The sequence below is a fragment of the Rhamphochromis sp. 'chilingali' genome, assembly GCF_963969265.1.
Source record: "Rhamphochromis sp. 'chilingali' genome assembly, chromosome: 5".
Classification (NCBI taxonomy): domain Eukaryota; kingdom Metazoa; phylum Chordata; class Actinopteri; order Cichliformes; family Cichlidae; genus Rhamphochromis; species Rhamphochromis sp. 'chilingali'.
In genome coordinates this window covers 27312926-27326027 of record NC_137932.1, presented here as the reverse complement: position 1 = coordinate 27326027, position 13102 = coordinate 27312926, and the positions used below count along the sequence as shown (strand labels likewise).

At 43.9% G+C, this 13102-nt stretch overlaps 1 protein-coding gene across 3 annotated transcripts in view; it reads right to left on the bottom strand.

Moving 5' to 3' along the window:
- Positions 1-11170, bottom strand: part of arid1b (AT-rich interactive domain 1B) — a 41690-nt gene extending 30520 nt beyond the window's left edge. For all 3 annotated transcript variants that reach the window (XM_080881678.1, XM_080881679.1, XM_080881680.1), the window contains exons 1-2: positions 10106-11170; positions 5242-5433 (exon numbers count right to left, since the gene is read on the bottom strand). In XM_080881678.1, coding sequence (XP_080737804.1) covers positions 5242-5433; positions 10106-11119 — 1206 coding nt within the window. In that variant the 5' untranslated portion in view covers positions 11120-11170. The remainder of the gene's footprint in view (positions 1-5241; positions 5434-10105) is intronic.
- Positions 11171-13102: the final 1932 nt, after the last annotated feature.

Here is a 13102-nt window from a genome sequence, read left to right as displayed (position 1 = left end):
CATAGACTTCTGACCCCTGACCTCGTGTTTTGCAGCATCACAGGAGAACCACATGATGACCGTCAGTATGAGCCACATTTCCGATCTTTAACACATTCCTCCTCTTAGACCCGATCTGTCTGCTTCCAGATACGCAGAGTGAAGAAGAGGAGGAGGCAGATGAAAAGACATAAATTCACTGATTCAAACTGATCATCTTAATTAGGGCTGGGCTACATCATACCGTTCACGGTAATACCGGTGTAATGTTGGGCAACGATAAGAAAATGAAATATCGCGATAGAATATGGGTAAAACGCGCATGCGCACTGCCTTTGTTTACATACGCACATGGCGGCGACGCAGAATGAGAAGAGCGAAAGTAGATCGTTAAATGAAACGGATGAACCAGAATTGCTTTGTAAAAATTCTGCAATTTCAGTGGTGTGGAACTGGTTTGGCTTTCATCCGTCAGATACACAACAAAGCACTATTTTTGGTAGAGCGTGCTAGCGGGTTGGCGGCCGTCGTTATTACCGTGTTTTTGGGAAAATACAGCACACTTAAAATCAATCCTTTGATTTTTCTGAAAATCAACAGTGCCCCTTATAATCCAATGGGCCTTATGTATGAATTCTGGTTGTGTTTACTGACCTCGAAACGATTTTATGTCATACACGGCGCTCAAAAATCTGTCAAATGTTTTAGTACGACTTTGCTACGCTACGCTACGAACCCGGACTGCTTGATGGATTGTCGGAGAATTACGGCTATCGTAGGCAGGAGCCTTGTGGAGTGATACGTACTGTGCTTCAACATAATATTACCGTATTGTGTGTGTATAACCTCTTTTTAAGTTTTGTGGATATTATACATGGTTATGCTGAGGATATGTCGGCCAGTTTCCAATGAAAATGCCTTTTGGTTAAACTGTCAGCAAGGAATTTGCATTTGCACTGTTAAATTTTTATATAACTTTAATGCACATAAAAAACAGCTGCTTGTTTAAGTGAAAATACATTGATGGGTTTTTTTTTTGCACTAATAAAGTTGAGGAGTTGTAAAGTGTTTTGTCTAGTGTCAATTATATCGTCAGTTATATCGTTATCGCAGATTTTCAAATGTATATCGTGATAAATATTTTTGGTCATATCGCCCTGCTCTAATCTTAATACCAAACCAACCATCGTACTCCTCCTCATTAAAATTCATACCACCTTAAAAACCTGCTTTAAAATCAGATGTGTTGAAACTCATCCACACAGCTTCTCTCTCAGATTGTTATCTGGCTCGACGCAGATGCCGCAAAATAGGGCTGCTCGATTATGGCAAAAATGATAATCACGATTATTTTCACTGAAATTGAGATCACGATTATTTGACGATATTTATTTAACCCTTTAAGACCTACTATAGAACCAAGTCCACCAGAGCTTATATTATTTTTATTTTTATTTTTTACATGCTGTAGTGCCATTTGTGGGAGCATTTCAAGTTGCTATACATCAATACAACTGTTATAGCCCATATTTTAATAATATGTATGCATTAAGTGCATAGTAACTACATAAATTGCAAAAAAGTGCAATAAACTACCAAAAAAATTGAAAATCGCTTTTGTTTTGTTTACATATATTTCTACTTGGAGAAGTTTAAGAGGTTTATCCCTCAAAACTTTAAATACAATAAAGTTGCAAAAAATAGTTTACAACAACAGGAAATTTATTTTGAGTGTCTTCATAGTTTTATTTTGGAGATACAGCAATTTTTATATACTGCAGGAAAAACAAAAAACAATCCTATGATGCAAATTTGCAAAGAAAACAGCAGGTGCATCATTTCACTGTGGGAAGTGTTACGAACAGCTGATAGGAACGGCAAAGCGTGTTTCTGGAATATTATGTTTTTGTTCCTGCAAGCGCTTTTTATGCAATTTTTGCAAAGCTATATGTGGAACGAAACCGTGACCGAGGACAAGCTGATGGCATCAGATGTAAGTACAACTCCTCTGGTTTCATATGCAAAACAAATTATTGCGCTAGCTTACACGGTTCAGGTTCTACAGGGATTTAAAAATAGTTACACAAAACGGAGCGTGCTGCTTTGACCGGCTTTAAAGGGTTAACAATGACTTTAAAAAAATAATATAAAATAGTGTGCAACACCACTGAAGTTTTTTTTTTTTTTAAACTCTTTTCAACCAACGGCAGTCACTCTCCAAATAACTTCTGCTTAGCTTTCCGAGCTTCCCTCGGGTCCTCTTAATCAGCGGTCTCCAACCTTTTTTGCGCCACGGACCGGTTTATGCCCGACAATATTTTCATGGACCGGCCTTTAAGGTGTCGCGGATAAATGAGGGAGGGGCTAATAATCGGCTCAGTCATTTTTAATGATCGTTGAAAGCCCAGATCGTAATCGTGATTAAAATTCGATTAATTGAGCAGCCCTACCGCAAAATGCAATATAATGCAACCTCGGTGCAACCCGAGAGAGCTGCAGCTGCGGGATTAACCGCCCTGCTCGAGAGCACTAAAGTGGGACAGAAAGCCGGCAATGTCTGCATAAATATCAGGAAGACTCAGACAGACTTCAGGCTGCACGTGGACTCTGAAAGCCTGGACGGGCCTTTAAGCGACCTCACCTCCAGCACATTGTTTGATCGAGAGCATTTCCTCACCAGCATGTCCGTCAATACTGCAGCTTCACTGAAACAGAGATTACAGTCGGAGTTCATGCTCTAACAGTAACTCGGTAACCTCCTGAAACCAGGTTGAGTCTGCGGCACTCAGACAGGGAAGCCAAGGGTCAAATTTTGTGTGGAATCAGAGAATAATAGTCCCGGGGCCACTTGGGCCTTGCGCTCCCATGAAACTCATTACTCTCTCTCTCTGCGTAATCAGACACAACAGCGGTGACACAAAATCCCTCAGGCTTAAACCATCTGCAACAATAATGACACCGTCCAGCCCGAGAGTCGGAGGGAGAAACACCTGCAGGTGCCTTCCTCACAGCTCTGAAACCAATCAGGTTCTTAGAGCTTGTAACAGAAAGGTGAGACGAAGCCTGAACTGAAAATTCACTGACTGAAGCTGAACATATATCTTATAAGGAAGAGAAACCCAACTCGAGAACACACAGGTTCAGATCGGAGCTCAACGGCCTGACAACAGCGCAGAGGCCGAACCACAAGATGTTTCCACCTTCTCCGCCTGCTAGAAGATTCAAACCAGCACAAACAGGTGCAGACTTCCAACAGCTGAACCACGGAGGACAATTTCAGACTCTTACTGTCCTCAGAATTAGATTCAGGCCCAACAGTGATGAAACCTGAAGAAAGGTTCTGTGGCTCACAGCAGCAGGTTCAGCCAGGCTACACTCCTCCTTGTCCTGCTCACAGCCACAGTTTCAAATTTTCAACTTTAATGTCAGAAAAAATAAAGTTCACACATGACTACACAGCAGCTCCAATCTTCATCAAAGACTGAAACAACTTCCCGTTGTAACTTTTCAAATTAAAAGTTCCTCATCTTCTGGGTGAAGACTGAATCACTGTCAGTCTAACAAAGCTACTTTTCTAAAAACTCTTCTGTTGACTGGGACTTTTTATCTCCTTATCAAATACCAGAAAACTACAGAGCTCACATGGACTCACTGCAAGTGTTAGGACCTGACATGTACAGATAAACACTTGCTGAGTGTTTTAGTTCTTTATTCTTCTCTGAAAGCTTTAAAATCCACAGTATGTGTGGATGAATTCAGCGATGGCTGATTATTATTAACCCATCATCACTGGGACAGACAGATTTATTCTACCTCCTGATTCGTTCGCTGAGAAGAAGCTTCGCCGTCTGTTGCTCTCTGTGGCATTCGGCGGTGTTTACCCACCAAAGGATCCAGTCTGCTCTGAGCTGCAGCGTCAGACCCAAACTGGAGTCTAAAAATAGCCTGAGCCCAGGGTGTACCAGAAATAGCCTGACCCGGACCGGCCCGGCAGAAGCCGTGCGGTCTGACTGCATCAACAGAGGCCTTGTCCACAGTGACAAAACGGTGACGCTGCAGATGAATCAGCACCAAGGGAACGAAGGCCTTAGTTTCCATAAACCAGCTCAGAGGCTGCTGAAGACCAGCAGAGCAGGAGCAGGGACGGCAAACTCACAGGAGATGTTCACATTAGTCATCCTGGGAGGACATTAACGAGCCAACAGTCTGCATGTTAATGAGTATCTGGTTAATGCTTCACACGTGTATCCTAATGTGGAGAGTTACAGGAAGCTCTCGGGTCCTCTGGCCTGTAGTAAAGCAACCTGATCTCTACAGAAATCAGAGTTTTACATATCAGCCTGATGCTGCTCTGCAAACATGTCTCACCGCTCTGCAGCCACAATGAAAGCACTGATTTGGGCACTGATCAGGTCTATTTTATCACCTACAGTAACCAACCCCAGACGAACACCACCACCCACCACATTGGGCTGGCTCGCACTCAGATTTAACAGTTTTCCAACATCACATAAAGTCATGAGAGTTATAATGACTGAAAGAGTGAGGTCACAAACACGAGCTCCTCCACAGAGGCAGGCTTAGGAGCTCAGAGGAGAGCTCCTGCTCCTCCATGTCGAGATGCTGCAGAGACAGACGTCTGCATTACCCGCTTAACTTCAGGCAGGTGGGAGATCAGGAAGGAGGGTGGAGTCAGATAACTGGCAGGTTTCACCCCAACATGAAGGTTTTTAATTGGGAACTTTTGTCTATACAAATTCTCCCACAGTGTGCAGCTCAGGATCCTTTCAGCGCCGTAGGTCAACCAAGCATCCTGGGTGGATTTAAGGAACCAGTTAAACTCTGCATAAACTCATCAAATCATTTAAATTTTAAATCCCATCTTAAATGTATTTTTATCACCTTTCCAGTAATTTCAGGGAAATTGTAGATTTCTATTTTTCATTATCTGAAGATGGTCTTGATGCTGTTATACAACTAAACTGCTTCTAACTGGCCAGTGCAGCCACAGAAAGAAATGAAAGCCTGTAAATTACTGATAAGCATCACTTATTTACTGTGACAATAAAAAAAGTAAAGCTGAAGACTTTCAGGTGTCTGATTTATGATCAGATTTATGGATGTTCAGTTTTATTGACGTCAGATCCTGTAACTGCAGAGTTTGAAATCCCACCCAGAACTACAAGTTAAATTAAACTAAAGAATTATTTTACATTAATTCGTCCAAATGGAACCTTAAAGACACATCTGAGCGCCTCCTACCTGCTGCTGAGGATACTGCATCCCTCCCATTCCCACCTGCCCCCTGCTGGACATCCCCATTGGGTATCTGTGGGGGGTAGGGGAGCCGTAGGGCTGTCCAGGGTACGGCGCCCCCTGTTGCTGGGAGTACGGGTTGTTGCTCATCCCGTATAGTTGAGAACGCTTCATCGCCATCGGGTCCATGGGCGACACCTGAGGAGGAGAACACAGTGGATAATTAGTGACGCCATGAACTTAACACCATGTTTAAAGACACAACACGTGACTCTGATTCATCAGTGTGACAAACCCTCTGATGACTACAGAGCAATGACATCATCAACATTCATATTAGTAAGACTGAGGAGGTACTGCATCTTTCTGTTTGTTTCCACTATGAGAAATCCAAACTGTCCGTTCATCAGTTTTCTTCCACCATTAGCTCAGTCTTCTATATCCATCAATATCCATCTATATATCCATCCGTCTGACTGAGCACGCTCACACTGATGGACCGATGGAAAGTTAAATATCTTTATATATAAGCTCCACTCTGTGTGTCTGCTTCGGGGCTTGGCCTACTGCCACCTGCTGCAGATAACACACCACACATTATCCTAGTAACTTACCCACTGATATGGTTTGTCTGTTTTCACTGAGGTTCATGGCATGTGCTCAGGTGTGAGGGGGTCAGGTGTGTCTCTGAGAGTGAACCCTCATCTGCGGCATGCTGAAGGCCTGCGAGGCCACTTTAAGCCGGAGTCAACAGTCACGCCTGGGTACACTTTAATATTCACACTCACTCTGTATTTGACACACTGACATAATAATAGTAGGTGAGAGGAGTGACTCAGAGAGAACAGATGTTTCACCGCCGCTCCGGCAGCTAAAAATAGAAACCGCTGACGGAGTTTACGCTTAAAACAAACTGATGCAGACTTTTAATCCTGTCCTTTAATCTCCTCTCACTACACAGCAGTCAGCTGAGCAGAGTAAATAAAGAGAAACCTCAGGCTGGAGCGCTGCCAAGCCCACACAGCTGCTTCAAGTCAGGCAGAGGATCCACAGACCGGATGAAAACAGGAGGACAGGAAGCTGCTGCGATCCATTTTCCTGAGTACTGCTATCATCACGATTCACGACCCTGGCCCAAACTGCAGAACGTGTGTTTTATTTGGACAAACCTGTGGTCAACGCAACATTTGTAATATTTAGTGTTTTACTGGCTGATTTCTTGTAATGGAGGCTGATGGGAATTGTTGGAAAAAGCAGGAAAAAGATTAAAACTCAATGGGGTGCTTCATCCTCCTCTGTTGCATTTGATCCAATATGGTGGCGGTTAGCCATTATAAATTTTAATCATCAAAAACCAGCAAATAAAATCACTGAACACAAGTTTCATTTCATATATCGTAGATTGGGACTGGCTAACAAACGGGTGTGTGTGGCCAAATCAAGTCAAAAAGAGACTACGAAAATAAAACGGCTGATAGTCAGCGTGTTTTACCACAAGGTGGCGCTCAAGTAAGATAACATTGCTCAGTACAAATCACATTAACTCAAATACCCTGCAGACCACAGGCATGTTTAATATAATGAATAATATGACCCAGAGATAGGCCACAGTAGTGCCACCATGGGGTGTGGTACAGAACTGCTTTAATCTCAGGAGGTTTGTCAGGAATCGCAATTTTCTACTGTTTTTTTTCTATTAAACATACAAAACTGCATCACATCGAGCCTGCACCTTTTTCCAGTCAAACAGCCCAATTTTACTCCCAGAACATCAAATTCTGCCGTTTCATCTGAGCCATCAGCATCTCACAGAAACACGCAGTCATTATGATTTATCGGGTTTATGTCGATAAATGTCGAGTCCCTCACTTCCACTTCATCATGTACCCACTGACGTCACATTTAAACACTATAGATCAGCATCATTAACACGCAGGGTTAATACTGCAGAGGCGCGTTTTAACCCAAACCACCTTTTCTAAAGCTAACCAAACAGTTTTTGGAGTCTACGATGCCGAGAACAAAGCAAACATAATAAGGGACAAACTGCAGCCTTCTCACTCACAAGCTTATAACCTACAACACCATCAACGTTCCATCCTTCTTACTGGGCCCGGGCCATATCATACTGTTCATGGTAATACCGGTATAATGTTAGGTAATGATAAGAAAATGAAAAATCGCGATAGGATATGGGTAAAACGCGCATGCGCAGCACTTTTGTTTTCATACGCACATGGCGGAAAAAGCATGGCAGCAACGGAGAATGAGAAGGGCGAAAGCGGATCGTTGAATGAAACAGATGAACCAGAAATGGTTTGTAAAAATGGTGCAACTTCAGTGATGTGGAACTGGTTTGGCTTTTGTCCATCAGATTCACACCAAAGCACATTTTTTGGTACAGCATACAAGCGGGCTGTTGTTATTACCGGTATTACCGAACCAATTTTATTGGTTTTATTTGGTGTTCTCCGTTACTAACAGAAGACCCAACAATTAAACTATTTTAAACTTTAATATCTGAAAACACAGCCAACGTGTGTGTGACTCCTGCATGTCAGTCATCCGATCACCAGCTCCATAAACCAACACATTAGCTCGACTACAGGAATAAACTCGTGTATGAAACGTGCAGGCTCTGAGGCGCTGCCCTAAAAGTCTTTATTTCAACTAGAAAACAAAATCATAAAATCATGCTCCACAAGGAGCGTCCACACAGGCCGAGGCCGGCAGTGAGGAGGCGGATAGAAACGACAAAGCAGAGCTGGCCGATCCACAGCAGAGATATTACAGTTTCTATTTTCCTTAGTATTTATTCTGATTTCAGTTTTTATATAAGTTTCGGGAGGTTTACAGAGTGAAAATGTTTAGAGTTTGTCCTCAGCTGACTCAGAGTCCCGTAGACGAGGACAAACACACAACATCTGCATTCATTTCATATTTCACCTCCTTTTAGTTGGGTTTATTGAGCTGCTGTAACAGTAATTTCACAACTTTTAAAATTTTTATTCTGCTAATTAAAATGCTGACTGCCACCTAGTACTAGTTTTAAGTTTAGTTATAATACGATATATGAACCTCGGCCCTTTTGAGACAACAAATGAGAGGAGAGGATTGTGCTGACTGCCATATGAAAGTCCAGTACACCAACTGAGAAGCAAAAAACCCAGATAGATTTTATTCCGGTTCACTAAATAACCTGGCCCTCTTTGTTCAGTCTTTGTGGGTGCAACGAATTCATTCTTTCTTTTTTGTGTAACACAGTGTGATTACACAAATCCTCATTTCTGTTCAGGGCATCAACACGTGGAATTAAAACTGAAACAAATTTAAAGAGGAATCAGTCTTGTTGCCTCGTGTCATCCTGTACACTGAGCTGTGCTCTCCCATCTGCCTGCAAGTTAGAGTTTCTTCATGTAAGCACGTATTGCATCATATTTTCCAATAAGCCAACACACAAGTTTAGCTAATTGAACCTGATCTCAGACAAAGGAGCAGACAGTTTGCTGACAAAGATTTCTACCTGTGAAAAAAAAAAAAATTGTGCATGGTTCATCGTTTCTAACAAATAACTGTGTTCTTGTCCCCATTCGGAGGAGGTAACGGATGGTTAGTGAATGATAATTATTCACTAAAAACACATTTTATTAAAACAGAAGCTGATTTATTGAGTAGCTGAAAAATTCCTTGTTTGCATCCAGTCAAATGATCCTGAAAATAAATTAAGGGATCATAATTCCATTATTCAATGGTGACTTAATCACCTGCAGACCGGCATTTCCATTGTTTTCTGCTATTTTAAAGACCTGCTAATAATTCGAAATAATAACCTGTCGATTATTCCATAAAGAAATCATTTAAAAAAAAAAGATCTTGTGAGTCTATTAACTGCAGTTAAACCGTGACTCTGACGAGCTTCTACAGTGCACCGCCGGTCCAGGTAAAGTGACACTGACATGGAGTAGGGATGACCGGGGTTGAGGCCTCCTGCAGGCCGGGCTGCAGCGGCGGGTCAGCCAGTGTGTTAGCCCCAGTGTTGTGCCGGTGGTGATGGGCACATGGCTAATCTGCATGAGTGAAGGTCAGGGCTCCCGAGCGGAGATGGGGCTATTAATAGGCTGCCTGCCAAGAAAGTTGTGGCCGGAATCAGAAGCTGAAGTGGCCGCTGTTGCAGGAGGAAGCGTCACCTAATTAGACCCGAGTCCCCGCCACACTGTCTTCTCCCGGCGGGGTAGAGAAACAGATAAAATCCGAGGAAAGAGCTTTATTTACCGGTGACCCCTCAAAACACATCATTAGCATACGCGAACTGTCAGATTTGAGCGGAGCTGTCAACCGTCAACCCTGTCACCATTTAAACCGCGATCTTTTCAAGTGTAACAATAAAACTGATTACAACCACCCAGTTTACATTTTTATATATATTTATAACAAATTCGACCTCTTATAAAATCAGCAAGCTGCCTACTTTCACACACGAAGGCCTTTGCCGTTAACGACAGCTATATGCTAATGATAGCTTAGCCTAGCGGGCTAAAAGCGAAGTCACCTTGGACACAATCGAAAACTTCCCCAGCTTCTGTCATCACGAACAGTCGCCAATGCTTGTCATTTATAAAAGCAAGTAATCACACAATACAATTTGTTTGCTTTAGAGTCCTAAACGACTCACGTGGGTGCGGTGCTTAATTAATGAATCTGTCTGCAGTGAAAATTAAAAAAAAGAAAAACACACACCTAGCTTAGCAGCTAGCTGCCGTTAGCTATTTGGGTTAGCATCGCGGCTGTTAGCAGCTAGCAGGTTACCGGTGGTGCGATGTCCACCTGTCATTAGTCAGGTTATAAACGGTGTTAATAAGCTGTTATTCACCTGAGCCCTGCCGCCACCCTGCCCGGGATTCCCTGGGCTCATGGTCGGGTGATTTCTCTGCTGTCCTCCCCAGCCGTGAGCCCCGGAGCCGTACTGGGAGCCCATGTCTTTAGCCAGCCCCATGCTCGGCTGTTGCTGTGCGGGATTATTATAATCTGGATATCCACCTCCATAACCCCGCATCATCGGACTCGGAGAAGTTAATAACTGGTTCAAAGTTGGTGTAGCCCCTGACGGGTGCTGCTGTTGTGGCTGCTGCTGCTGCTGCTGCTGACCCTGTCCGGGAAACCGCTGAAACCCGCCGCCGCCTCCAGCCGGGGAGCTGCTAGCAGTCATCACCGCCTTGCTGTGATTAGCAGCGGTCGAGCCTGCGCCGCCACTGCCGGGGCCCAGCAGGTTGTTCCCCTGGCGTGACGGGCTCATCATGCCACCGTATCCACTGTTCCCGTACCCGGGCCGGTAGTTCGGGTAGTGGTTGTAGGGGCTGTTGTTGCTGTAGCCTTCGTGGGAGTTGTGGACCTGATCCATGGTGCTGAGTACGGAGCGCGCCGCTCTTACCCCAGTCCCTGGGCTTTGTTGTCCGCCATGTTGATCGAAGCTAGGCCCTCCTCTTCCATTCCCATAATAATGATTAAACTCGGAGCTGGTCCCAGTCGGAGGAGGGTTGTTGTCGGTGCTGCTGGTGGCTGATCCCAGCCTGGCATCCATCCGCTCCTCCTCCTCCTCCTCCCTTTGATTCAGCTCCTGTGCTCGGCTGCTCCCCTCCTGCAGGATGTTTGCTGTGCATCCATGCTGCTGGACGCTGCTGCTGATGGTGTTGTTGTTGTTTGTGTTGTGGTGTGTTTGCAGTTGGAAGTGGAGCTGCTGGACAAGCTGGCTGAACGACGGAGGTGTTTGGTGGAATGAGGAGAATGATGATGACGATGATGAAGATGAAGGAGGAGGAGGCTGGGGTCCAGCACCACCGGTGGCACCACAGATACCTAACGTTTTCACTGGATGCCCACTGAACATCCCCGTCTCCCTGCTCACCGCAGCAGAGGCACGGCCGGCCTGGCCTTTTGTCCCCCCCCCCCCCCCCCCTCTCCGATCTCGTATCCCCCTCCAGGTTCTCCACTGACATCACTCATCCCAGTCCTTCACTTCTCCTCATCTCAGGGGGCTGATGCCACCTCCAAGGCCACAGGTGGAAAGAGGGCGGTCAGTGGCAGAAATTTCTCATAATAATAAAAAGCCCAAAAACCCACTCTTCAGGTCTCACACCTCCCATGACCTCTCTAATAACCCCGGTCAGATAAGCCTGCAACACTGATTGGTGTTTTTACCTTTTCACCCCCGAAATACCTGAGCCATCCATCAGCAGCTGCAGCGGTTCTTCTTCTCTGTGAGGAGGTGGAGGGCTGATGCCAGGACATTTTTTTTCCTTTAAAAAAGTCTGATAACCAGATGAGTTGGAGTCACTTTTTCATGTTTTGTGACTAATCTTATGACCGTGCTCCTCATCCTTCCTGTTTGCAGCCACAGAAAGAGCTGAGATGTTCCCGAGTGCTTAAAATTATTTAGAAACATATCTCTGTGCAAAGCTTGAAACATGAGCACAAATGATCTTTTTTACAGTCTGAGGGTTGGTCAGTAGAAATAAGCAGTTTATTTCCCCAAATAGAAAAACAAAACAAAAACATAATCATCCTGAATCTTCACCAGACAGAAACAACGAGAGGAAATCATCTTGGTGTTAAATCAGCAACAAGAAACACGAAAGCTGAGAATAATTATCTGAAAGCCGTGTGCACAGAAACAGCTTACATGTGAGTTTACGTTCTATTATTTAGAATCAAATAAAACACAAACATCACTGATCTTCAAACATCACCTCACCTTCTGACTAACGACAAACAAAATGGGTCCGATTTTTCAGCTTATATACTGAAACTAAAGATTTAAGGTTCTTCTTTTTGCTGGACATTAAATACGAACAAGCAGCAGAACATCAACATTTGACAATTGAAAGGAAAAACCTCTGACTCTAGTAAATGCAGTCCATCTACGTCCCCCACTGCTGCAGTATAGAAGAATCCAAGTTTAATTTTAGTGAATTGAAGGCCAACACAATTGAATCAGATGACTCATTTTCCCCACAAATTTCAGATTTTATCAAGTTCTCTCCATATTTTTACCCTCATCATCCACCTGCTGTAGTTCTGTCCCATCAGTGAGACCTGCTTCACAGTTTGAGAACCACTGCGCTGTAAGGTTGGGGGTGTGGGGGGTCTGTGGGTTCAAGTTGCTGCCGTGTTTTGGGTCTATTTGTCCTCTTAGAGCAACGAGTCACTGAGGGTCACCAGATCACAGCGGCCTCTCCGTCCATGAGTCCTCACTGAGGCTGATGAAGATGAGGATGAAGCGAATAAGAGGCCTTCACAATCAGCCAATCTCACCCAGTCTGAGATTTTAGCCGATCTCAAAACCATGAAAACACCAAGTGAGAAAAGCTTGGTGTTCATCCCTCCAGGAAAGAGTCTGACTGATGGCTCAAAACCTTCTTAGGATCCTTTTTGCAGGGTTTTTCTCTCATTTTAGTTTTTTCAGCTGTATTAAAATAATGTGAAGGCTGGGACTGAGAGAAGACGCTATGGTGACCCTTTTATTGTCAAAACTAAAAATACTCTCACAGCTCCACATCATGCTCAGCGTCCTGCTCTCTCCATGCTCTTAAACTTCACCGCCTGATAAACAGGGACCATTTCACCCTCCTGAAATCCCAGTTGAACTCAGACCTGTGTGCACATTTCCTCACTGCACTGTACTCTTCAGACGAGCAGCAGAGTTAAACCTTCTTTATTTTAATGACCAGAGGATATTAGTAAAAAGAGCACCAATGAGAAAGAAGCATCGTTTACATGTTTAAATATTTAAAAGGAGTAAATATATTTATGTATTTATGTATTATATTCATTTATTTATTTCAATAAAAAAGTCTGTGTATACGAGTCCAGC